We start from the raw sequence: 27,221 nt of genomic DNA, 5'->3' as shown, positions 1-27,221 counted from the left end.
TCTTCCAAGGTTTTATTACATTAAGCTTATTCTTTTACTGAATTCCAGTGCTTCTCAAGTACAGTTCTGAGAACAAATGAAAACAGAACCAATAGAAAGTTGTTAAAAAATACAGACTCAAGTTGCATTTTTGATTTAATAAATAAAAAATTACAGATTCTTAGACCACTCCTGAAGCTTCTGGGGTGAAACTCAAAAATCTGTATTTTTAAAGAAAGCTCCCTAGGTGATTCTGTAACATAATTAAGTTTGGCAACCAATGCAGTACATCACCTTTTTTCTCTAAAATTATTTCAAATGTCTAATTTTGCCTCCCCTAAAATATTTTAGTGACTCTTTTAAGAATAGCCACCATGTAATACACCAGGTAGCATGCTCTCTTAGTCTTGCAATGTACTAAGTCTGTTAGCAGCTCCCTTAGGCTACGTATACTCCCAAGCCACACTGACCTCCTCAACTATATTCTTCTCTACCACAAAATATCTTCCCTAATCAATTCTTTTCATGTCTCCTTGCAGAGTTACAAGAGAAGGTGCCCTTCTTCCTTTCCAATTTGCTCAATCAATATTTAGCTTTACTTATTTCAAATGGAATGAGTCTAAGAACTTTCAACCAGTAGCTTATAGCTTGTAGCTATGATATTATATCTTTTATATGGGTGAATGATCAAAGGGAAAGCTTGACATTACAACAAGTATTACTTTGGACATAGTAAGTGGTAAGCTGATGCTATGCTAACAGCCCAACATGATGGGACAATTACGGCAAATTATAAGAAATATGTTTTATATTTAAATCAGGTCATCAAGGATCTGATATACTTAAAGTCATTACAGATTGACAGCTATACAAGGAAGGATTTTCTCAATAGGTAGCAAAAGTATGTGCTGATCATTAAGTGGGAAAAGGAACCATACTTCTCAATGCTGCTGTTACTTTGGTACTTCTCATTTACTCACCTTGTGATTTTTTATTGGAAACTAAATCAAGACTGAGTACAAAAGGTTTTGCCTCATTTGAAGAGTTTACTTATTATTTGTAACTTTTAAAAAGCAGAAAGAGGCTCTCTGCTCTTACCCAATTGACAGACAGCTACCCCTTCTGGTGCAGTGACAACCAGGACCCTGAGATACAATGGTGAAAACTGGAGTAAGCAGATTTGGCCATATTGGGCACCTGGTCACCAGGGCTGCTTTTAACTTTGGCAAAGTGGATAACTGTCATCATCAGTGACCCCTTCATTGACTTCAACTACATTTTGGTCTACAGGTTTCAGTATGATTCCACTCATGGCAAATTCAACAGCACAGTCAAGGCTGAGAAAGGGAAATTTGTATCAATAGGAAGCCTATTTTCATCTTCAAGGGGTGAGATCCCACCAACATTAAATGGGATGATACTGGTGCTGAGTATGTCGTGGCATCCACTGGGTCTTCACTACCATGGAGAAGTCTGTGGCTCACTTGAAGGGTAGGGCCAAGAGGGTCATCATCTCTGCCCTTTCTGCTGATGCCCCCAACTTTGTAATGGTCATGAACCAAGAGACATATGACAACTCCCTCAAGTTTGTCAGCAATGCCTCTGAACCACCAACTGCTTGGCTCCTCTGGCCAAGATCATCCATGACAACTCTGGCATCATGGAGGGACTCATGACCACAGTCCATGCCATCATTGCTACCTAGAAGATGATGGACAGCTCTTCTAAGAAGCTGTGACATGACGGCCAAGGGCCATCATCCTTACTTCTACTGGCACCGCCAGTCTAATAGGCAAGGTTTTCCCTGAGATGAGAAGCTCAGTGGCATGGCCTCCCATGTCCCCACCCTCAACGTGTCAGTCATGGATCTGACCTGCCACCTGGAAAAAGCTGTCAAATACAATAACATCAAGTAGGTGGTGAAGCAAGGAGCATCTTGGGCTGCACTGAGGATTGCTGTCTCCTGTGACTTTAACAGTGACATCCACTCTTCCATCATCGATGCTGAGGCTGGCACTGCCCTCAGTGACCACTTTGGCAAGCTTACTTCCTGGTATGAAAATGAATTTGGCCACCATGCCAATGGGGTAGTAGACCTTATGGTCCACATGTCCTGCAATGAGTAAGAGCTCCCTGGACCACTAGCCCCAGCATGAAGAGAGAGGCCCTCAGCTGCTGGAGAGTCTTTGCCCCAACTCATCCACCAACACACTGAGAATCTCCTGACTTCTACACAGTTTCCATTCCAGACCCTCTAAAGAAGAGGAGAGGCCTGGGAAGCCCTACGTTGTCACATACCATCAATATACTGTACCCCTCCCCAAAATAAAAAGCAGAAAGAAATTTAGTAAAGAAAATGATGCACATTAAAAACACTGGATGCTGTAAATGCTCTCTAATAATGTGGTTTACTATGTATGCCTGCAAAGTTACTAAAGAGAGACAGAAGGCAAGAGGTTTTAGGAGAGAGTTGGGAGAAAAGGGCGAAGGATAAAAAGAGCAACTAGGAGAATATACTAGGGGAGTGGGAATCGCACTTTTCTAATTTGCTGCTATACTTCCAATTCCTTGCAGTGTCTGATACCCAGGAGGTATGCAATATATGTACTAAATGAACAAATGAATGAATAGAAGGGTTACTGCTAACGGTCTCTTCCTTTCCAGTAATCTTATGCTGCTCTAGCCAAGCTCATGTCGCCTATTACCAAAAAAGCAACTTTTCCCTTGTATTCTGTACCCATTCACTCCTTTTATCTAACCTCTAAACTGTGCAAGATTGATTAAAACTTGTCTCTATTTCCTCTCCGCCTACCTGCATCATTTGGTGTCTGCCACTAACATTCCATTGCACTTTCAAAGGTCAGCAATGACTTCATCACCATCATTTTTTTCTCTCTCTCAATCCTTATACATCTACAGTATTTCATATCAAAAATCAATCTCTCCTTCATGAAATTCTCATCTCCCTTTGCTCTTGTGGTAGTTCATCATCTTGGTTATCCTCTTACCTCATTGATCAATCTTTCTCTGACCCCTCTTCTCATCTGCAACTCTCCAAATCTACCCCAAGGTTTTCCCTCAGCTCTCCTCTTTCTAAATTTGCTTTTTGGAAAAATTCATCAACTCTCATGGTCTGGGATTATTTCCATGCAGATGATTCCAACTCAGAATTCTCTCTTGAGGGATCCCTGGGTGGCGCAGTGGTTTGGCACCTGTCTTTGGCCCAGGGCGCGATCCTGGAGACCCGGGATCGAATCCCACGTCGGGCTCCCGGTGCATGGAGCCTGCTTCTCCATCTGCCTGTGTCTCTACCTCTCTCTCTCTCTCTGTGACTATCATAATTAAAAAAAAAATAAAATCTTTAAAAAAAAAAAAAAAAGAATTCTCTCTTGAGCTTCTCTACCTCATCTCTGAATGCCTTCTGGACAGTGTCAGTTCGATAGCTTCATCATGTCCAGAACTGAATTTATTATCCTTTATTTCCCCTTTGCTGATTCTGTATATTCCTGTTCTTGAAGAAATAGTCCATTGAGTCGTTAACACCCAATATAATTTTCCATTCTTTATAAACACCTCACTTTTTCTCTTGAACTGCTGTAACACTTATATTCTCTATCAGTGCTGTCACAGAACATTCCATAATGATAGAAGTGTCCAGTATGGCAAACTGTGATTGTTGGGCAGTTTAAATGTGGTTAGTTCAACTTAGGAACTAAATTTTTCACTTCAGTTATTTTAAATGTAAATTGCCACATTAGTCTAGCGGTTACTGTATTTAATAGCAGTAGAATAGTTTTTTCTTAATACTCTTCTGGAACAAGAAGCAGGACAGAGTAGTACTCAAGAGCATAGGCTCTTGAACCAGGTTGCCTGGATTTGAATCCCAATCCCATCATTTACTAGCAATGTGACCTTAAACAAGACATTTAACACCTCTGTGCCTCCACTGCTTCAGGTATCAAATAGGGGCACTAATAATACCTCCCTCGAAGGGTTGTTATGGGAATTACAAGAATTAGTATGTAAATGGGTGCCTAGGCAAAGTAAGCACTAGAAAATATTAGCCATCTTCCATTATTATTATTATCATTTCTAAAATCATTCACATATATAAACCTTATCTCACCTACTAGATCCTACTTCACATTTTTTGCAAGGATAGAGATTGTCTTTGCTTTTTAAATTTCTCCCCAGTGCTTGCACATTATTATGCTGCCCAAAGAGGAAGTCAATAAATATTGATTGTGTGCAATGTGTAAATTAGAGTTAAAAATCCCATTAAAGTGAACTAGAAATGACAAGTCAATTTCCTTTTTTATAATTTGTGAAAAGATTAAATTCTGTAAGTCTTGTTTTCATAAGTAGGAGTAGTCATGCATTTATATTAGTCACATTAGACTTGGGGCAACAAAATTAGAAGACAGTAATGAATGAAAAATACTGCAAAACAAAACTTTTCTTTTTCCTTCAATTCAGTATGAACACCTCTCTACTGCATACTAAATCCAAAATGTTAGTAATTACTGAGTGCATACATTAAGCTCATTAGTTTCCCCCAGTACTTGAAATTAAACAATTACATTATCACTTTTATCATCTCTATTCTTAGTTGGCTGTTAGATGTGAAATGAGCTAAAAGGGAAAATTGTTTCAAACAGTTTTTGAAGAGGGTGTATTCATGGATCTACAAGGATTCTGGAGATACCCTCCTTCAGCTTTCAATAACACAGAAGCTGGAACTGCAATGTAAAGCTGCTACAGGAGAAAGTGTTCTTCCAAGCTATTTCGGTAATGGTTTTATCATATTTAATCATTTTTGCTAGAGGAAAGAACTGTTCCCTTTATTATGACAATAGTCAAAACAATTTACGTCTATGACAACTTTACTTAAGATTATCATTTTAAAATCCTTTTACTTATGTTGTCATTCAAGAAATGCATTCTTCTCAAAGATGGAAGACAGACCAACCAGCCCAAGATACAGTGAAGAGTAATAAAAGCAAAGTAACTTTCACCTCCATGCCTCATTCATTGACAATGCAATTCAGGCAGCCTGGCTTTATAGGAGTTAATTAGTACCACACTCATTCTGGTAAAATTAGTCACAGTAAACACCACCCACAAACCTGTAGGCTAGCTAAAGCAGGTACTATTTACTTCTATTCTGTAGAAGATATACTAAAGTTCAGAGACTGATTAGTCTAAGGTCACTCTTGAGTGGTCACTGACCAGAAAGTAGAAGTTTAATTTTTTAAAAATTCTTTATTTAAACTCAATTTACTTAACATATACTATATTATTAGTTGCCAGGGTAGAATTTAGTGATCCGTCAGTTGAATATAACCCTCATTGCTCATACATCAAGTACTCTCCTTAATGCCCATCACCCAATTATCTCGTCCCCCTACCCATTTCCCCTCCAGCAACCTGTTTCCTAGAGTTCAGTGCCTCTTATTGTTTGCCTTCCTCTTTTTCATGCTTTATTTTCCTTTGCTTCCTCTATGTTCATTTTTCATTTTTTTTTAAAGATTTTTATTTATTTATTCATGAGAGACACACACACACAGAGAGGCAGAGACATAGGCAGAGAGGGAAGCAGGCTCCATGCAGGGAGCCTGATGTGGGACTTGATCCCAGGACGCCAGGATCACACCCTGGGCTGAAGGCAGGTGCTTGCTTAACCGCTGAGCCACACAGGCGTCCCATCTTTTTTGTTTCTTAAATTTCACATATGAGTAAAGTCATATGGGATCTCTCTTTCTCTGACCAACTTATTTTGCTTAGCATAATACCCTTTAGGTCCATCTGCGTCATTGCAAATGACAAGATTTCATTCTTTTTGATGGTCAAGTAATATTCTATTGTGTGTGTGTGTATGTGTGCGCATACACATATATAACCATATATATGTGTGTGTATATATATATATCTATATCTATATCTATATCTATATATATATATATATATATATATATATATATACCACATCTTCTTTATCCATTCATGTATCGATAGATATCTGGGCTCTTTCCATAGTTTGGCTTTGGTGGCTATTGCTGCTATAAACATTGGGGTGTATGTGCCCCTTCAATCACTGTGTTTGTATGCTTTGGATAAAAACCCAGTAGTACAATTGCTGGGTTGTAGGATAGCTCTATTTTTAACTCTCTGAGGAATCTCCATACTGTTTTCCAGAGTGGCTGCTCCAGTTTGCATTCTCACCAACAGTGTAAGAGGGTTCCTCTTTCTCCACATTCTCGCCAACATCTGTTGTTTCCCAACCTGTTAATTTTAGCGCTTCTGATTGGTATGAGGTGGTATCTCATTGTGGTTTTGATTTGGATTTCCCTGATGCTGAGTGATGTTGAGCATTTTTCATGTATCTGTTGGCCATTTGTATGTCTTCTTTGGAGATATATCTGTTCTTGTCTCTCTTCTTTTCAACGTTATGCCCTCTCACAGAAAGGGATTTAGAAAAGTCCAAAAGGAAATTTTTTCCAGAACTTGCTATTGGCAAGTTGCCAACTGAACTCATTCTCTAGTATTTGTTTTTCTTCTACATCTAAGAATTTGGGAATGTGGCAGATGGAAATGACGTAGACATTCATAGACATTCTGACTTCAAATTCACTGAAATGCTACAAAAATATTTTTTAAAAATAAAGAGGGTAGACTCAAGAAAATCAAAGGGAAATCCTCAGATGCTAAAATCTTTAAAAATCAAATAGAAGAAATTACCTTCAGAAGAAATAATAACTGAAACGAAGAACTTAAAAACAGAGTAAGAAGTAAGAACTGATCCAGAGTCAGAGATAGCTTCAGGGGCCAGACCCTCCAGTTTTAGTATCCATTCAGGAATGGAGATCTGTTTTCTGGCTTTAAAGGCAAGAATATATATGGGGGAGTGACAAAGACTAGACTATAGCTCTCTTCATGAAACCTGGACCCTTGGTGAGTTGCCCAGTCAGTGACAGATAGTAGTAAAAAACTATCCACTGGAACCTCAGGTAAGATTGGTACAGAATAGATAAAGAGTTTACAAAAAATGGAAACCACAGGCCCGTACTGTAATTAGATATTTGGAGAGTATACATTATCTAGATAGCATGGAAATTCCTAGCTTTGAAATTTCAAGTATCACTGAAATCCCTAGGGCTCTGGAAGCAACAGAAATGAAAGGGTATTGCACTTTCACAACACAGCATACAGACCTTCCATAGGGAAGAGGAAAAAAATCCTGCTGAAGATGTAATCATCTTCAAAGAATTATAAACCATACAAAGAGATACATTTCCATGAAGTACAGTCAGCACACACAGCAAGTAGAATATCTACCATTTACTCAATAAAATAAATAAATAAATAAATAAATAAATAAATAAATAAATAAATACATAAATAAATAAAACAATCCAAAAGAAACCATAAAATAGTATGTTAAAAATGATTAAAATAAAGAGTAAAACCATAATGAAAAATCAAGATATTGTGAAAAATTTTGACATTTGAAAAAGAACCAAAAGGAATATTTAGAAATAAAAAATTACAGTTACAAAGGTGAAAAGCTTAATGGATATTTTAAAAAACAGATTAGACATGGTTGAAGAGATTCTTAATTAACTGGAAGGCAGATAAGAGTACATGATCCAGAATGCAGAAATAAAGGAGAAATAAAGAACAAAAAACATGGAAGTAGAATGAAAAGATAGGACAAAAATCTAACAGAAGTGCAAAAGAAGATGATAGAGGGTTGATGGAAAACAACAGATAATGGCTAAAAATTCTGGAAAATGAAGACAGACATGAGAGCCAAAACTTTCTGATAGAATGATTAAAAATGAATCCATATATAGATATAAATTAAATTAGTAAAACTACAGAACATTAAAAAAGGGCAGCCCTGGTGGCTCAGCGGTTTAGTGTAGCCTTCAGCCCAGGGCATGATCCCAGAGACCCAGGATCAAGTCCCACATCGGGCTCCCTGCATGGAGCCTGCTTCTCCGTCTGCCTCTCTGCGTTTTTCTGTGTCTCTCATGAATAAATAAATAAAATTGAAAAAAAAAAAAGAACATAAAAAAATCTTTTATTTTTTAAAGATTTTATTAGTTTATTCATGAGAGACACAGAGACACACACACACACAGAGAGAGAGAAAGAGAGAGAGAGAGAGAGGCAGAGACACAGGCAGAGGGAGAAGCAGTCTCCCTGCACAGAGCCTGATGTGGGACTCGATCCCGGGACTCCACCATCATGCCCTGGGCCGAAGGCAGGCACTAAGCCGCTAAGCCACCCAGGGATCCCCCCCAAAATCTTTTAAAAGCAAATAGAAAAAAATTACCTTCAGAGGAAATAATAATTAGGCTGACAAAAGAGTTCCAATCAGCAGAAATATAAGTCAGTCTGTGGAACAACAGCTTCAAAGAACTAAAGGAAAAGAACTGCCCACTGAGCTAACTACCATTCCTTTCCTATTTTTTTTTTTAAAGATTTATTTATTCATTCATGAGAGACAGACTGAGAAAGAGAGGCAGAGACATAGGCAGAGGGAGAAGCAGGCTCCTCGAAGGGAGCCTGATGCGGGACTGGATCCTGGAACTTGGGGATCACGACCTGAGCCAAAGGCCACCGCCCAACCTCTGAGCCACCCAGGTGTCCCTCCTATTTATTTCTTAACTCAATGGAGAGATCTATACTAGTAGAAGAGACATTTGAACAGGCCTAGCTGGGATTAGCAAAACCAACAGTATCTGGGAAGACATTTAATTTGGTAAAAACTGCGCCTGAATTTCCTAAATTTGAGCTGTAACAGAAGACCTAGATCTTAGGCTCCAGAAGCTTCTGCCTTTTCATAGATTTGTAGCGAAACGTTGTCTGTCTTAGTGCCAAAGTAAACAGAATTATTTATGGAGCATCTTAAGTGAACTCTAGATACATAGCACATAATTACATACATAATTAAAATTGAAGTCTCTGGATTGAGACTACTTAGACAAGATCGGGTCTTCAGGGTAGTAGGCCATAGATTGGATTAAGACTATATAGGATTACATCTTGATTTGGCTTTCTTTCTGTACTGAGTCAATTTCATCAAGGTACTTTACTTCTCTATGCCTTAGTTTCTATAGTTATACCTCACAGTTTAAAAAGATTTAATTAGAAAAGACATGTATGGCATTGGCATAGTATCTAGCACAGAGTAGGTGGTTAATAAAACCCCAGCTATTATTATTAGTTTTGACTACAGTAGTATAATTTGATCATTGTAGTTTAAAGGGCTTATCTTTAATATGATTATAGAAAAACTGAAATACCAGAAACACATACTCTGACATCTACTGAACAGCCCACAGTCCATGATGGATTTCCTAGTACTTGATTTTGGCACAGAAGATGAACCAGTGAAGATTTCCCGACACCTGCAAAAGATATAAGAATTCTAGTCATATAAGAGATATGATGAAATATTTATTATGACAAAAGTAAGTCTGAGCATATGCAGTAATAATGATATGTAAAGTATGGTTGTTTAAAGGGTGGTCACACTATACCAACCATTTAATTAGTTTTAATGATAAAAAGATGGTTAAAGCCAGCTTTCTCTCAAATTATTCTTTTTTATTTTTTTTTAATTTTTTAAATTTATTTATGATAGGCACACAGTGAGAGAGAGAGAGAGAGGCAGAGACACAGGCAGAGGGAGAAGCAGGCTCCATGCACCGGAAGCCCGACGTGGGATTCGATCCCGGGTCTCCAGGATCGCGCCCTGGGCCAAAGGCAGGCGCCAAACCACTGCGCCACCCAGGGATCCCTCAAATTATTCTTGAATACTGTCAGTGACAAGGATTCACCATTTTACAATACCTTATTTAGACACTCTAGTTCTCCCCATATAGTGATTTCTTTCTTTCTTTCTTTTTTTTTTTTTTTTTTAAGATTTTTATCTATTTATTCATGAGAGACCGAGAGGCAGAGACACAGGCAGCGGGAGAAGTAGGCAGGCACTCAACCACTGAGCCACCCAGGTGTCCTGTATATAGTGATTTTTAAAAGGGAGTCAACAACTTGGCTCAGACTTAGCCCTTTGGAAAAAGAGAAATACTCTGTTCCCTCTTCTAAGATAGCACTTTATTTTCTTGTAAATCTCTTGGGTTCAAGGTAATGTATTTTTTTAAGATTTTATTTATTCATGAGAGACACAGAGAGAGAGGCAGAGACTAGGCAGAGAAGCAGGCTCCATGCGGGGAGCCTGATGTGGGACTCAATCCCAGGACCACGGGATCACGCCCTGAGCCAAAGCCAGGCGCTCAACCACTGAGCCACCCAGGCGTCTCGGTAATGTAGTTATTAATGCTAGAACTAGCATTTAGGACATCCAAATGAAGAGGAAAGGGAAGTTCTGATGCCTGTGTGTCGAATCACTCATTAGATTAACAGCATTTGGGGATGCCATTATAACAAGCAGAGTTGGTGAATCTTTATGCAACACTAGTTGTATCAAAAACTTAGACCATCTCTTTGTGTGCATTACTGTGTATGAACCTATCAGTTACGTTTATTTATTATAAAAAGCTGTATTTACAGACAATCTAGAAAGAATTTTTAAAAAGGGAAAAATTGACTGAAGAGCCCTATAGGCAATATGTAAGTTTATTTAATATCATAAGCAGGGTTTTTCTAAAAGCAGGTTGTTACTGTGAATATGTACATGGTGTACTTAAAAACAATAAAATATATGCCTTTGCTTGCACAGCTGGTCCTATCTGGAATATCCTCCCCATCCTCATTTCATTTCCCCTTCCCCATTGGCCTGGTGAGCCAATCCTTCAAGACTCAGCATCTGTTTAGTTATAAAGTCTTTTTGAATCCCACAGATAGAACTACGGACACTATCTACCATCCTCTGGGTCTCCACTGTACCCTTTACATTTTTCTACAAAGCACTGAAAACACATTATTACATTTCTTAGTTAATAGGTTTTATTCACTCTGTTTAAATTTTTTGAGGGTTGGGACTGGGTTTTACCTATCGTTTTTATCTCCAGTATTCAGAACAGGGCCTTTATTTAGTGGTAAAATTTTCCATGTTATTACAGAATCTTCATAAACATTTTTAATGCCTCCACAGTAGTTCAGAGAGTAGACATAACAATTTACTCAACCATTCCTTCTCGCTATTAGGTATTTAACTTTTTCTCTACGCTAAGAAAAGACTTGTTCAAATTAAAATTATTTCCTTAGTATACCTTCCCAGAAGCAAAATTAATATGTAAAAGGAAATGAACATTTAAAGTTCTTGATATATGTTGACAACTTTCACCTGGTTAATCTGTCACCAGCCATACATATGAGCCTGCAGGTCTTGTTGCACCTCAACAGTATTCTGTAGTTGCTTTTACATCTATGTTAACTTTTAAAAAAGATTTTATTTATTTATTTGAAAGAGAGAAAGCAAGAGCACAAGCTGGAGGCAGGAGAAGCAGACTCTCCTCTGAGCAGGGAGCCCGCCTCAGGGTTACATCCCAGAATCATGACCTGAGCCACGGCAGTTGTTTCACCAACCGAGCCACCTAAGCTAATTTGATAAAAGAAAAAAAGGGACATCTTGCTTTACTCTGCACTTCTTTATCTCTGGTAAAGATCTATATTACAATTATCTGTGTTAATCAGTTCTTTCCTCTCTTATGAATTATCTGTTGATGATCTCTGCCCATTTATTTCACGGCTTTTAGTGTTATCGATGTGCTTACCTTCTCTATATATTAGCTGTCTCCTGTAATTGAATCAAATATTTTCCCAGCTCTCTCTTTACTTTTTATTTTTTTCAATACAGACATTTAAGATTTTTGAGTACACAAATTTGGCACTGTCTTTGTATCTACTGCACTGCATCGGATATGTGATCTTCAGGGCACATTGTTGATCTCTGTGTTCACATGTAGGCTGTTTATATCCGAGCATGTATCTTGGAACTTAGTTATGAGCCTGATACAAGGCTTCGGCGTCCAATTAAGTATAACTTGTGTCAGTAAACATATCTATGCAGCAATACTGTATAGTTCTCCATGAATTCACTGCTTTCGGTGATAAGAATTGACTAACACTGGATAGACTGTCAACAGAACAATTGAAGTACCAGGAAAATTGACACAAATTCATTTCTTTCTTTCTTTCTTTTTTTTTTTTTTTTAAGATTTGATTTATTTATTTGACAGAGAGAGAGAGAGAGCAAGCAGGGGGAGTGGCAGACAAGAGGGAGGAGGAGAAGCAGGCTCCCTGCCAAGCAGGAAGCCTGATGTAGAGCTCAATCCCAGAACCCTGGGATCATGACTTGAGCCAAAGGCAGACGCTTAACTGACTGAGCCACTCAGGCGCCCCTAACTATTCTTTAAGAATTTTGGGAGGTGGGACTCCTGGGTGGCTCAGTGGTTGAGTGCCTGCCTTCAGCTCAGGTCGTGATCCCTGGGGTCTTGGGATCAAGTCCCGCATTGGGCTCCCCATGTGAAGCGTGCTTCTCCTTCTGCCTATGTCTCTGCCTCTCTCTCTTTCTCATAAATAAATAAATAAAAATCTTTAAAAAAAAGAGAAGAATTTTGGGAGGTGCTAATTCTATATTTCCACCATTACAACCAAATTAGATCAAAAGACACTTGATTCGCGTGGAGAAAAAAAGATCCAATATAATTAAATAAGTACCGGTTCCAAATTTAGTTGTCAGTAATATGTAAAGCTCATTCCTTATCTTGGAAAGAACAAAGAAGAAAAAGATATGTGCATATCAACGAGACTTTCGGGATTCCTTACTAAATTATCAAATATCCCTAGGGGATACAAAACACATCTCTAAATTTCAAGTCATTCTTTCATGTATTTATGAAATCCTCAAAATTTCACAGGGGAAACAGCCTTTATTCATAAGTAAACTTTGACGTTTGAATACAAAGGGAGATGAATGTAAAAAGTCAGTAGATCAATGTTAAAAGGGAACTGATAAAAAGGCAGTAACTGCACACATGGCCTAACATTGTAAATGTGTGATAAGATCAACCGAGTGGGCATGATTATGTCTTCTGTTTTACAACTAAACTATAAGGAAAAAGAGAAGCTTATTAATTGCCTAATCACCTTCCCACATTTAATGCAGCAGCCAATTCAACCCTGTTGTGTAATGCACTGATTCCACAGTTACAGCCTCAGCACTTACTATAGTGCCTGCTGTGTAGCAGGTACTTATGTATTTCTTGTGAAAAAGAAAAAAAAGGGGCAGCCCCGGTGGCGCAGCGGTTTAGCGCCGCCTGCGGCCCAGGGCGTGATACTGGAGACCCTGGATCGAGTCCCACGTCGGGTTCCCTGCGTGGAGCCTGCTTCTCCCTCTGCCTGTGTCTCTGCCTCTCATTCTCTCTCTGTGTTTCTATGAATAAATAAATAAAATCTTTAAAAAAAAAAAAAAAAAAGAAAAAGAAAAAAAAAATCAACTAGTTCCAACAATATGTAACATCAAAGGTTTGTTAGATGCCAACAGAGAACTGAGTTAAAAATGAGAGAGAACACCCACTTCCAGGTATCATGAACCATATTACCTCTGGATTCCAGTCTCAGATTCTACTTGGTGATGATACTCTTGCCAAGTCCCTTTGGACCATCATTGCTTTGTTCATCTGTATAAAACCGAGTGGCTTCATTAAATTAACTTCAGCACCACTTCAAGCTCAAGGACTGGAGTTGACAAACTGGATTATATTCATAGAATCTCATAATGCAGCTTTCTTAAGGGAATATTAAATAATGCTATCTATAAAATATTTTGCAATGCAAATGATCTTCAGGCAACGTGGAAACGTTCTTAACCTCCTGCCCTCTACCACAATGGTGCACGGTCTGTGAGGCTAAGTTTTCAAGCTGTTTGGGGTATGTGCCCTCTCCACCTCCGAGCATCTGGTACAATGCCTTTGCTCACAGCACACACATTCATAGGTCGACTCCAGAAAAGCGCATCTGCGAAATGCAAGGTTAGCATTTATTCCGAGTTCTTAAAGAGCAATAGATGTGGAAGTTATCGTGAAGTAAGAGAAGGGTGGTGGGGTGGGAGGAGGCAATGCAGACTTCCATTTTAGTTCTCAAAAGTCCAAGGTGTCAAAAGAAGAATTTTGACAGCTAGGATTATTAAATTGCGCTCAGCACTAAATCCCAGCTGTCTCGTGATACGGTTTTTTAATTCTTAATTGCTCTACTTCTTACAACCTAGCACATAATAGGTTTGCAGTTAAGGCTACAGAGAGCAGAGAAACCAAGAAGCTCCGATGAGAGTAAAACAGGACTACCACCCACGATTTCATTTCATCATATGGTTCAGTGCTTAAGGGTGCGGACTCTGGGTTCAAACAGGTTGTCATTTACCTCTCTCCCCTCTTCACTTTTCTCATCTGTTAAATGGGGTTAAGAGGGCTGCTCTCGGGTTACATGAGTCAATATATGGAAAGCACTTGGCACAGTGTCCTCCTCCTCAGCGCATGTTTTGAGTTCCGCAATGAACAAAAAGCTCTTGAAGGCACGACCCCAACTTACGTATCCTTAGCAGAGCGCCCAATACAATACTCAACACTGCGTATCTTTTAAAACAAAAGGACAATACTAGGCAGGCCTGCGGTCGCCGGGGAGACCGACCCGCAAAAGTGTGAAGGCGGAGAAAGGCCGGGGCTCTGCGCCTGCGCAACGCCACCTGCGTCCAACCGAGCAAAGTCCTCTGGGAAGTGTAGTTTTTTTTTAGACCTTGAGAGGGCTTTCAGCCTTGGCCGGGGCCAGATCATTAGAGGAGCGGGGGGGAGAGTTGTGAAGGAAGAAGGTCATTATCAGGCAACTCGAAAGTGTCGGGAGCCCGAGAGGTGGATGAAACCGCTCACCTGAGTCTCCCAACACCAGTACCTTCACCCGATCCAGGGACGCCATCTTGCTACCGCCGGGGGTTAACGCCTCTTCCGGGATGCCAGGCCAACCAGAGCTCGGTAAGGAAGGGACCAGCTTCAATTTCATTGGCTAATCGCGGACGCGACTGTTTTGATTGAAGGCTTCGCTGTGCTGATTGGCCCGCACGGTTCACAGCGGGGGGCGTGGGGTGGGGTGGGGCTTCCAAAGCCGGTCGCAGGAATAAGGCGTTTTCTTCGTCGCGCGAGTGGCGTGGCTCATTTAAGCCGGTAGTTGAGGCGCTGAGGGGAGCTGTAGTGGGAGTGTTCGAGGATTCGTTTTGGTAAACCTTGTTCCCCTGTTTTCTTGTTCTGGATTCCCTGGTCCGGCGTCGCATTTCAGGGCTTCTCCCCCCCCCCCCTTTTTTTTCCCCCTTTCTCCCTAGCGACCCGCCTCCCCTTAGTTACTCTCTTGACCTGGTCCTCCAAAGAGCCATTGACCCCGGAGCGGCCCTGTGTGCGACCTCGGGTAGGACGGGCTCGGCGGCGCCGAGTGTGACCCCAGGACTCCCCTGGCACAGTCCGAGGGAACTTAGAGGCTTGGGGGGGGGGGGGCGGGTCTGTCATTGGGGAGGAGAGAACATTACTGAACCGAGTTCGCGGAGGGCAGCTGGTCCGCAGGTTTTGCGGGGTTAACGCCGCGTTCTGTATGAAGGTATGGAAAGTACCATGAACCGTGGTAACAAAAAACAAAAACAAAAACAAAAAACCCCAAAACAACCAACCAACCAAACAAAAAACCCCACAGTTAGACGTGTACGATCCACGTTCTAGAACTGGAATACGGGTATCCTGAAATAATGTAACCGGACTCTCGCAGCCGCTGCTTTTCTCCTGTATCTCCCATCCTGCCGTCCGCATAGTCTGTTAAAACAGCGAATTCGATTCTGTCCCCTCCCTCCTGCTTAAAAACCACTTGAAGTTTCAGGAGAGGGTTTTCAGTAGCCTGCCTTTCTTATACCCTGGAAGCAGCAAGGGAGGAAGTGAACTGGGTGGGTGTGGGGTGGGGGTGGGGGTGTGTGGGGGGGAGGCTGGCAGGGGGGGGCATACTGGGTGAACACGTGCTTCGGACGGACTCAGGGGAAGTTTTATGTAAGTACTTGGTTAGCCGGGCTGGAGCTGGGAAGTGGCGAACAAGAAAAAACCCACGAAGGAGCTACCAGTCTGCTCGCTCACTGCAAGGTAGAAAGGGAAAGCACTGTATGAAAGGGGAACATTTTTAAGCTACTAAGCGGGGGGATCTGGGAAGGTCTCGCTGAGAAATTTTAGACGTGAAGGTTGATGGGAAGAGAGTTTGAGCTTAGCTTTGTGGGCAGAAAGAACAGCAAGTACAACAGGCCTGGAAGTGGAGAAAGCATGTGTGGCTCCTGGAATTGAGGGAAGGCCAGCGTGGCTGGAGATGAGGCTTAGAAGGATGTGTAGGGTGGTGCGGAGAAAGCGTGCATTTCAGCTTTGTTTCTCCAAACCTGTGCCTGGTGCCTGGCTAAATTTTTGTATGATGAAAATACGTAGGGTTCAGAAATAAAACCAACGTGTCTTTGAGGGTCTGGATGGATAGTGAGGAAGCTGAGGCTGGGAGGTCACTGATGGGCGGAGGTTGGTACTAAAAGGTCACACTTTTCGAAAGTCTCCAGAGACCCAGCCCATCTGCTTCCCTGTTTAAAACTGTCAGCTGCCCAGGTGGTTTCCATGTGGGAACACAAGTCTCACTTTTTTTTTTTTTTTCCTTTAGCTATTTCCACTTTTCAAGCTTAAAGTTGAAATTTATGTGAAATCTCAACGACTTTTAAACGTTGACAATCAATTCAGGAAGTTTTCAGAATGTTTTTTGGGTCAACCTATGTGACAGAGGCTGCCAGTTACTGAAGACCTCTGACTTCGGTAACGTAACAAATCCAAAGACTGAGTAGGAGATTCATAGTAAGTGGGGAAGAGGTGGTAGAGGAGAGAACAGAATGGTCATGAAGGATGATTTTAGAACGTAGACATTTTACGTGAGCTGGAACAGCATGCCTTCTTTTCCTGAATCCACTTTTCGTTCGTTCAGCTACCTGCTGGACATCTTCACGGAATATTCTGTGGTAGTTCCTCAGAGACAGGCATTTAAAAAAGTGAATGCCTCATTTCTTACAAAACCTGTTCCTTTTTCAGGGGTTAACCCATTTTTCATAGTACTAATCTCTTCGTAGCTACACTGGCTCAAAGCAGATAGGTTTATGTTAATTGTTTAATAGCAGTAAGTATATCATTGCTTAACGGGTGTAGCATTTCAGTTTTGCAAGATGAAGAGAGTTATGGAGATGGCTGGTAATGATAATTGTACATTATGATTGTATTTAATATCACTGAACTGTATACTTAAAAATGGTTAATTGATAGATTTTGTGTTATATGTATTTTACCACAGTAAAAAATATTGTCAAAGAAAAAAACCCAAATGGCTACTTAAAATTTTCCCACTCTGTTACTCCATTTCCCATATATTATCAGATTCTTTTAGTTTTGTTTCTAAAATAAATTTCATTCATCCTGCCCTCTTCCTTAGTTTAGGTTTGGTTACTATGACTCCTAATACTTCTGCAGTGCCGCCATCTTCAGTACTTCAAGCCATTCCTCATACTGTTCTAAGAGTCACTTTTCTAAATAGAGGGTCATATTAATGCCAGTGTTTAATGGTACTCTTATGATTCCAGCCCTGAAAGCAGAACACTTTATGTGAATTATTTCATTTAATCTTTACTTCAGATCTATGAGGAAGGTGCTGTCAATCTCTTTTGTATATGAGAAAACTGAGAATTTTCTGGGGCCACAGGCTAGGAAATGGTGAAATTGGAATTCAAAACCCCAAACTTTTGTTCTGCACAGTCCCTCATGACACACTCCCTGCTCAGATCTTTAGGGCCCTCTAAGGCATTTCAGGCAAGGGAAACAGGAAAAATGATAATGTGCATTGGCGGGATGTGTAATAGCCACCCACCAAATTTGTCTGCAACAGTGGCCAGAGACTTTTCTCTGTACTGGAGTCGCCTAAACAGCGTGTACTATGACATGAAGCCTACTCTGGCTCTCCGAGATCAGCTGAAACAGAATCTCTGGGAATGGGGCCCAGGATGGGTATTTTTAAATGCTCTCCAGATGATTCTGTTTTATAGCCAGGATTGAGAACCACTGGTCTAGAAAATGGAATGTATGGGGTGACAGGTCAGGGAGGGCAGTATAACAGTAGGAAATAATACTGAAAAAGTAATTTATTTTGACATTTGTCTGCCATTTTTCATGCTTGGATGTTTCAGAGGTTTTATGTTGTGTTGTGCCAACTGTTGAACGTGTGAAACAAAGCAAACAGAAAAATGGTATAAAGTATAATGTATAGATTAAATTGGAAAGGAGAACAAAAAGTATCCAGTACTATGCTATGATACTACTATGGTGTTGAACCCAGGCACTTGCTCAGCATCCTTAAGTGCAGGGATGACAGGAAGGTTCTAGGACGACAGATTTGGATCTAAGTGCTGCTTTATCTCTTGTATATAGTCATGCTTGATTATTTACAATCTGAAATATTATAACTGACTTTTCTTTCATTACACATAGGGTGTTATATTTTTACCAAAAAATATGTAAATAGGTTAGTTGTTTAGGAATACCTTGATACTATAGTGCTGTGGATATAAAAATACTTCTTCTGAAAAAGATTATTAAATCTGATTGCATTGATAACCACTGATTATAAATAAAGGATTCAATATAAACTAGTGTTAATAATAGAATACAGTTTTGTATTGAAGTAGTTCAGTGGAATGTCACTGTTAAGAATTTCCCTATAATGTAGGGGAATTCCATTAGATGTAGTGTGTTTATATAGCCTAGCCATATTTAGTATAAGACATATATTAAATCAATATGAAAGCTATCCTTATCAACAAGTACTTCCTCATAAGGATATTGCTTAATATTCTCATTTATGTACCATAACAACCTCAGTGAGGTAGTTGTTATATTTATTTCTCCTTGACTAAAATGTGAAGTTGTTAAGGGATTTGCTCAGAATCGCACAGCTACTAAAACTCACGCTAACTGAATTCCAAAGCCTAGACTTTTTAGCAGCCACATGAGTCTAGCCCATGACTGTTTGGGCTTGTGGAAGACAGTCTTCTGGGTCATGACATGAGAATTGGGTACAGTTAGCCTTTGCTTGCTTTGTTCTACAAGAAGAGATCCTGTATTTAAATATATCTTGGGGTGTTTCTTTTTTTTTTTTTTTTTTGAAGAACTCTTTACTTAATTGGTCATCAGATGTAACTTTGCGAGGTTGGTTAAGTTATCTGGATCTAAGTGTTAATTTCTTTCAGATTTATAACAGGAATTTTGCTAACACCCATCTGGGGATTACTTATGTGATCCCTGTGTTGTGATCTTATTGTGAGAGCATGACTATATAAAACATCCTAGAATAGATTTTGGTAGAAAAATTTTACTCGAGATAGGAAATAAAGACACTTTAAGAATATGCTGACTGATGGGTTTCTTGGGGGTTTACCAGTGTTCCCAATGATCTGTAGCATTAAGGGTAGTGAGGTATCATTTATCTTTTTTCATTTATCTTGTTTCTCTTTCCAAAATAAAGTGGGCTTGATATATCATTCCTATAAGTAGTAAGTTACTTTGTAGAATCAAGCATTGTAGATCATGAAGATTAACATTTAAGAAATATGTCAAGCTTTTTAAGTATAATCTTTGTATTCTAGAGGAAAATCTTATTCTTTGTTTAAATGCTTAGGCCTTATGAGTCTTTTAAACAATGTCGATACCTTTGTGGCTCTTCAAGGGTGGTAGCTGCCAGCTAACAAATGGGTTGGTTATTCTGAACTTAAAATGATTACTATGTCCTTATGCCTAGCTAATCTTTTTTTTTTCCCCTGAATTTGGTTTATTTAGAGTTGAAGTTTGCTGCTAAAGATGGCAGATCCTGATGTCCTCACCGAGGTTCCCGCAGCATTGAAGAGGTTAGCCAAGTATGTGATCCGGGGGTTTTATGGCATTGAGCATGCTTTGGCCTTGGACATCTTGATCCGGAACCCCTGTGTGAAAGAGGAGGATATGCTGGAGCTGCTCAAGTTTGATCGGAAGCAACTTCGATCAGTTTTGAATAATTTAAAGGGAGATAAGTTCATCAAATGCAGAATGAGGGTAGAGACTGCTGCAGACGGGAAGACCACTCGCCATAACTACTACTTCATTAATTATCGTACTCTTGTTAATGTGGTAAAATATAAATTGGACCACATGAGAAGGAGGATTGAAACTGATGAGAGGGATTCCACCAACCGGGCTTCCTTCAAATGTCCTGTCTGTAGTAGTACTTTTACTGACTTAGAAGCTAATCAACTCTTTGATCCCATGACAGGTAAGATTTTGCCCAACTTAATGAGTGTTTTAAGTAATTTAAGATATGTATTATTTGTCTTAAATTGATTAATTTTTAAACCAATCGTGCATAATCATTATAAAGGTGATTGAATTAGTGTAAGTCCACATATGTCATTCTTAGTCTTTCGGTCATGTTTTGATCATCATGTTACTTTTAGAAGCTTTTGCAGAGTCCTACCTATGGCTCTCTTACCTCTGTCCCACCATCACCCCTTATATACCCTTGAAGCCTAATATGAAAGGTTGACTTCTCTACCACTCTGAAGTCATCCTGACAGGTTTACTTTTAACCTCTTCATTCAACAGTTATTTGAATGCCTTCTTGTGCCATTTGCTATCAGAAAGTTATAATACAGTGTATTTAAATGCTTTGTTAGTGGAAGTACAAAGTGTTAATCGGTAGTATGTGTAACTAGGGCATTTTGGAGAAAGCCTCTGGAAGAAGTTCAGTAACAGCTGAGACCAAAAAGATAAGAGTTAGCATGATGAAATTAGATGGACACATCTTCCAAATTAATAAGTAGATAGATATTTATTCTCTTAGCCATTCATTAGTGGAAGAGAACTATCAACATGATCTGTAATTTGCTTCATTTAATTAAATGCTTTAGTTAAGGATTTTTTCTTACCAACATAAAATTGTAAAACATGCATTTTCTAAAATTGCAATCTATCTAGTATTAACATGAGAAACTAAAGTGCCAGGTTTTATAGTAGTGTTGTCTTATTGTCATAACAAGACGTAACTACATATGTCATACAGTGTTGTCCATTTGTAAACTGGAAAAGAGACTACAGTTTTTTGCTAATTACTCAGTGGTATTATGATAATAATTGTGTATTATTTTCTAGAGGCAAAAATCTATGGAGAGAGCAAATGTTGTAAAGTTAGATTGTCCCTTGTTATGCAGAATTCAGGAATATAGGCTACTAGTTCATAGATCTGCCTTTTAAAAAATTATTTGAGGAGCACCTGGGTGGCTCAGTGGTTAAGTGTCTGCCTTAGGCTCAGGTCGTGATCCCAGGGTCCTGGTATCGAGTCCTGAATCAAGCTTCTTGCGGGGAGCCTGCTTCTCCCTCGGCCTGAGTGACTGCCTCTCTGTGACTCTCATGAATAAGTAAATAAAAATCTTTAAAAAGCTATTTGAAAAATATAATTTGGGGATCCCTGGGTGGCGCAGCGGTTTGGCGCCTGCCTTTGGCCCAGGGCGCGATCCTCGAGACCCGGGATCGAATCCCACATCGGGCTCCCGGTGCATGGAGCCTGCTTCTCCCTCTGCCTGTGTCTCTGCCTCTCTCTCTCTCTGTGACTATCATAAATAAATAAAAAATTAAAAAAAAAAAAAAAAAGAAAAATATAATTTGAACTTTCACACATGAAATGTTTTAGTGCCAAAAAGTTAAAGATTTATGTACCTGTAATTTTCTAATTTTTGTACATGTTATGTATTGTATATCTTAAAGAATTTTACAATTATTTTTTAATGGGAAATAATCCCAATACCAATTAAAATTATTGACCTAAAGAGCTAGAAATAGCTTATTTATTGTGAAGCAGTCATTTTGGATGAAAGGTGATTTAAAGCACATTGGTATTAAATGTTTAATTTGTCAGAACCTCACTGTTTACCTTAAAAGGGCTTAACTAGGAAGAGATTTTGGTTGTAAGAAAATTTTAACCATCCTTAGTAGAAGAATTGCTTGAGTGTGTGCTATAGAGGGATGTTGCGGAATATATCTGGAGCTCTTTCAGAATAGACTAGAAAAGTCTCGCCATTTTTGCCATTCACTCTAACAGATTTCTTAAAGGAGCTCTGGGTCTGGGTTTTGTGATTCTCTGCAGATGCTGGTGTTAACAGTGGTTGTTTTCATCACTCTTGACTACAGTTGAAGGTATGATCCAGTCCCTCAGAGAAAGTAGTCTAAAGTAATGTGCTGCTACTACATTTATTCATTTGATTCTTATTTAATTTCCTGAGACTTTCTAAAGGGAAGTATTCCCACTACTTATATATCAGTATTTAGGAAGTTGATCCATGAAGCTCTTTGTATTTCACCTAGGGTTAGTGTCTGAATGAAACTAGCTGTCAGTTGACTTGTGTAGGAGGTGGCCTAACGCCGAAATGTAGTCAAGATTATTTGAATCAAGGTTTTTGAATCACTCACCGATCAGCCAACACTAATAGTCAACTTAATTGTCATTTATGTCCCTACAGTGAAGCCTAAGGTACCATGATTGAAAATTCTTAGTCATTGGGAAACTTTGTTCTGTGACTATACCTGCCTTTTGATTATACTTTAGCTTTTCATTTGGACTTTTCCCTTAAGGAGAGCATGTGCCAATTGGGTGATATTAGGCTCCAGTCTGTCAGTTCTGGTGGTGTGTTTTGTGTTTTCATTTGCCTTGATGCCTTGGGACCATTCCTTGATTGTACATTCCCATTAGAAATCTTGGTCTTTTTCTCTCTGCTCCCTTATGCTGATTTTTTCAGAAGTAAGGGAGAAGTAAGTTTTTTTTTGTAAGTGAGTTTTTAAAGAAGATGGGAAATAAACATTTGGTGTATGTATCAGGAGGAGGGAACTTTTTCTGCTGTACTATTTATGCTCTCTTTAAATTGATAGGATAATAGTTTTCATTCTAAGCCGTCTTGTACAGAACTGTTTTACTTCCTGGTTGTTATTGGAGATTGATGATATTTCTGACAAAATTTGGGGAAGGGGATAACTGATAGACATCTATCTCCATTTCCATTTCAACAATTATTAAGTTGAACTGTGGTTTATATTAGCAATCAAGGGGCCTTCAGGAAGGAGATTTGAGGCTTTCTAGACTTTACTGTTTCCCTGTTAAAAAGTTTTTCATTCAAGTGTATGGGCAGCTTTCTGCCACTAGACAAAGAGTCATGACTCTTGGATGAGTGTCCAGAAATCTGGGCTCAGGAAATTCTGAGTTTAGCAAGAATTATTTTACTAGTGTTAATTGACAGAAACCAGTGATCTTTCTACTTCAGTCTGTAGCTTTTCCCTATCCATCTCCTTTTTTTTTTTCCCTAGGGATCATAGGTTCTTTTCATACTTTGTGTTTGGATTTTGCCATTGCTATTCTTGGGTTGAACTCTCTACAAATATTTGGTGCTTGGTATGTGTGAGATAATAGAAAATACATACTGGTCTCTGCTCCCGGTTCCTTGCACAGAGTTCTGAAACTCTTGTAATTTCGTAAATGATAAGAGCACTCAGCATCTTTTATTCTAATATTTGGTCTTTAGCCTTGGTTCCTGACACAGGGCTCCTGAAACTCTTGTAATTTCCTGGGTGATGAGTGTCTTTTGTTCCAATGAGGTCACTTTGGGTGGATTCCTGCATGGCTCCTGGATGAGAGCTGGTCATCAGAAAGACCAAGCCAAGACCAAGCTTGGGATTTTTAACCCCAGCTCCTCTTCTCTTAAGAAGGGCTGAAAATGGACTTAATGAGTGATCATGCCTATTCGAGGAAGCTTCCATAAAAATCCCAATATTATGGAATTCAGGGAGTTTCTAGGTTGGTGAATATGTGGAGGTATAAAGGAAATTGGTACACTTGGAGAGGACATGGAAGCCCTGCACCCCTTCCTAAATAGTTGGCCCTGCACATCTCTTCTATCTGGATATTCATCTATATCCTTTATCATATCCTTTAATAAACTGGTAAACATAAGTAAGTATATCTCTGAGTTTTGTAAGCTGCTCTAGCAAATTAGCTGAATCTGAGCAGAAGGTCATTGGAACCTCCCATTTATAGCTTGTGAGTCAGAAACACCCATGATAACCTAGGCTTATGTCTGGCATCTGAATTTGCAGGAGGGGGCGCAGTCTTTTGGGACTAAGCCATCAACCTGCGGGGTCTGATGCTATCTCCAGGTAGTCATAATCGAGTTGAATGTTAGGAAACCCAGCTGGTGTCATAGGGAATTGCTTAGGGTAAAACCTCGACACACTTGGTGGTCAGAAGTATCATGTTGTGTGTGACTAGTAAAGGAGACATACAATAAAGAAACACACAGTAGGAAAAGCTGGACTTTTCCCTACATAGAAAAAAGACTGAGGTTTTTCCATTATAGTATGTATGTATAGATACTTTATTTCATTAAAATGGAATGGCCTAGCCTTTGCCCACTAGTACCTGGTTTCAGAAACTTCATCAGGCAAAACCAGCTGTTGTAGTGAAATATACGAGTTTCATGTAATCAAAACAAAGACCACATGACATTAAATTTCTCAAATCAGCAAAATAGTATCTGTGGTTCATAAATGTGTGCTTTAGATTTAGCAAGCTTTGTGACCATGGAGGTAGATTTAGTATCTCTGTTTCTACTTTGATAGTCTTAACTATAGGTAATTTAGTTAATGGCACTTCTAAGTTAATTCAGCAACATGCTTCACCAAAAGAAAGGGGGAGATCGTATTCTCTTTTTAGATGTTAAGGTTAGAGGATATGGAAATAGCTTTATATTTTTCCTTTTTTTTTTAAAGATTTTATTTTTTTCATGAGAGACACACAGAGAGAGAGGCAGAGACATAGGTAGAGGGAGAAGCAGGCTCCCTGCAAGGAGCGCAGTGTGGGACTCAATCCGGGAACCCCGGATCCCGCCCTGAGCCAAGGGCAGACATTCAATCACTGAGCCACCCAGGCTATATTTTTCATTTTTAATTTAAAAATTATGCAACCATAATGCCAGAGAAAATTTTGAAGAGAAAAAAAAATTACCCACAGAACCACTGTCCTTTTGCATATTACTTGTAATTATCATAGCCAAAAATAGTGTGATTTCTTGGTTCTTTAGTATACCAAACCCTCTTGTTTTTTTCTATCGTTCAAACTATGTTTTATTTATTTTTATTTTTATTTTTTTAAAGATTTTATTTATTTATTCATAGACACAGAGGAGAGGCAGAGACACAGGCAGAGGGAGAGGGAGAAGCAGGCTCCATGCTGGGAGCCCGATGTGGGACTCGATCCCAGGTCTCCAGGATCACACCCCAGGCTGCAGGCGGCGCCAAACCACTGCGCCACTGGGGCTGCCCTCAAACTATGTTTTAATAGTTATGATTTCTTCCCCCCTAGTTTTCCTTTCAATCCCCTTTGGGCACTTTGATTTTATCTGTATTTTGTTGGTAAGATATGATGCTTTGAACACTTTTGGATATAGCATTTTATTCCTATTGAAGTTTTTCCCTAAGAAGAGTTCTCAGCAGTAGGAATAGTGGGTGAAAGAATAGAGTTTTATACTTCTTTAAAGGCATTTATGACACTAGTTTTAACTGGGGCTGAGGAGGAGATAAATCATTAGGGGTTTGAATTAGAAATAGTTTGGGAGTTCCTATTACTGAATTTACTTAGAGACCCAAGAATCCCATTTTGAATAAACTTTTAAATAAGTTAAATTTTAAAAAGAAGAATGTATAACTATTTAATAAGATCTTAGAAATAGGATTTTGAGAGTATTTTATCTAGTTAGACTCATTAAATGATGTGTGGGCCGGGTACACTTTCATATGCCTGTGTTTTACTCTAGAGTTTGGAGGATCTTACAAAGTAATAAATCTAAGGCTACATAGGATGTTTACAATTAAATATTAAGAAAAAAATGTTGAGCTTGTTTTGTGTGGCTCCATGGAAAAGACTTAGAGACAGATTTTAGGATTAGTATAAAAGAAGTCTTTGATAACTAACTGTAAAAGAAAATAAGTGTCTAATATATAACTCTTAAAAATAGTCACAATGTTGTAACTCTTCTACTGGTTATATCTGAGTCACTTGGAATAGTCAAGTAAACTTTATATCTATTTGGGATATTCATATATAAATTTGGGATTAAATCATATGAGTCCTTTATTGCCTTGTGACTGCAGGTAAAGGTTTTTGATTTATAAGCAGATCAGTTTCTTGATCCCCATATCATTAAAATTCCTCAGTTTCCTTAAGTGGATATCTTTAAACTGTTAGGGTCCTGTGTTTGTGAGACTCTTAAAGACTTGTTAATAATATTTACATCTCATACATCAAACCACTTTTTCCTGTCTTCATCTCTTTTTGCTTAGGACAGGAGATGTCTCAAAAATAGTATATTCAGTTTCTGAAATGCTAACAACCACACACACACAAATCTTTCTAGAATTATTTTGCTCATTTGCTGATTTGGAATCTTGCCCAGGGTGGATTCATCAGAAAATCATACTGGAAAGTTCAGAGGTGTGGATTTGTTTCGGATGGGGGATAAATGATTATCAGAATAAATTAACAAATAAAAATAAAAACAAGTTATGGAAAGATAGTAAGGGACTACTATCCTTCCTACCTCTCTCAAACCTTTAAGTCTGATTTTTAAAAAAATTTTGTTGCTTTGATCTTGAGGATTTGAGGGCTTCTTTTTAACTAAAAGTTTTTTGTGTTTTATCATTTTTGTATTTTGATGCTAATTACATAGAAGCCAATATGTAAAGAGTTGCTTTTTAGTTTGACGTTGTCATATAATATTCTGTTGATTATTGTCTTTCAAATAGTCATATCAAAGCCACAGGTTTTTTGCCTTCTCACTGCATGTTGAGATAGATTCAATTTAGGCCTAACATAGAGAAGTTATTGTAGGCATTAGTATTTACATAAGTACTATACTTCAATTTATTGCTCCCCCCACCCCCCCACCTCAGGCATAGTACATTTTTTTCCCTTTTATAGTGAGTTCCAGAACCTGGGAATGTTGTATGATTATACCAAATCCAGATGTGTCCATTTAAGGGAGGACAAAGGCCAATTTCATTGATAAATTGACCTTTTAGAGTGTGGGGTTTTACTATGTACATCACAAATACATT

At 39.0% G+C, this 27,221-nt stretch overlaps 2 protein-coding genes across 13 annotated transcripts in view; one reads left to right on the top strand and one right to left on the bottom strand.

Moving 5' to 3' along the window:
• The window catches only part of RABL3 (RAB, member of RAS oncogene family like 3), a 39,830-nt gene extending 24,649 nt beyond the window's left edge, over positions 1-15,181 (bottom strand). Inside the window, exons 1-2 of one of the 3 annotated variants that reach the window (XM_077884606.1) lie at positions 14,877-15,181; positions 9,304-9,395 (exon numbers count right to left, since the gene is read on the bottom strand). In XM_077884606.1, the coding sequence (XP_077740732.1) occupies positions 9,304-9,395; positions 14,877-15,006 (222 nt within the window). In that variant the 5' untranslated portion in view covers positions 15,007-15,181. The remainder of the gene's footprint in view (positions 1-9,303; positions 9,396-14,876) is intronic. The other 2 variants (XM_077884603.1, XM_077884605.1) reach the window with 2 other exon arrangements.
• GTF2E1 (general transcription factor IIE subunit 1) overlaps positions 1-27,221 on the top strand; it is a 102,309-nt gene that overhangs the window by 30,936 nt on the left and 44,152 nt on the right. For 3 of the 10 annotated variants that reach the window (XR_013372613.1, XM_077884594.1, XM_077884602.1), the window contains exons 1-2: positions 15,088-15,220; positions 19,875-20,343. Coding sequence is in view for 9 of the 10 variants with exons in the window: in XM_077884594.1 (XP_077740720.1) it covers positions 19,896-20,343 (448 nt within the window). In the remaining variant the exon portion in view is untranslated. Of the gene's footprint in view, positions 1-14,752; positions 14,979-15,087; positions 15,221-15,255; positions 15,406-15,435; positions 15,592-15,727; positions 15,929-16,021; positions 16,119-16,668; positions 16,818-19,874; positions 20,344-27,221 lie in introns of those variants that run through there. The other 7 variants (XM_077884598.1, XM_077884599.1, XM_077884600.1 and 4 more) reach the window with 7 other exon arrangements.

This window comes from Canis aureus, chromosome 35 (genome assembly GCF_053574225.1).
Source record: "Canis aureus isolate CA01 chromosome 35, VMU_Caureus_v.1.0, whole genome shotgun sequence".
NCBI lineage: Eukaryota > Metazoa > Chordata > Mammalia > Carnivora > Canidae > Canis > Canis aureus.
This window is presented reverse-complemented; position numbering and strand designations above follow the sequence as displayed.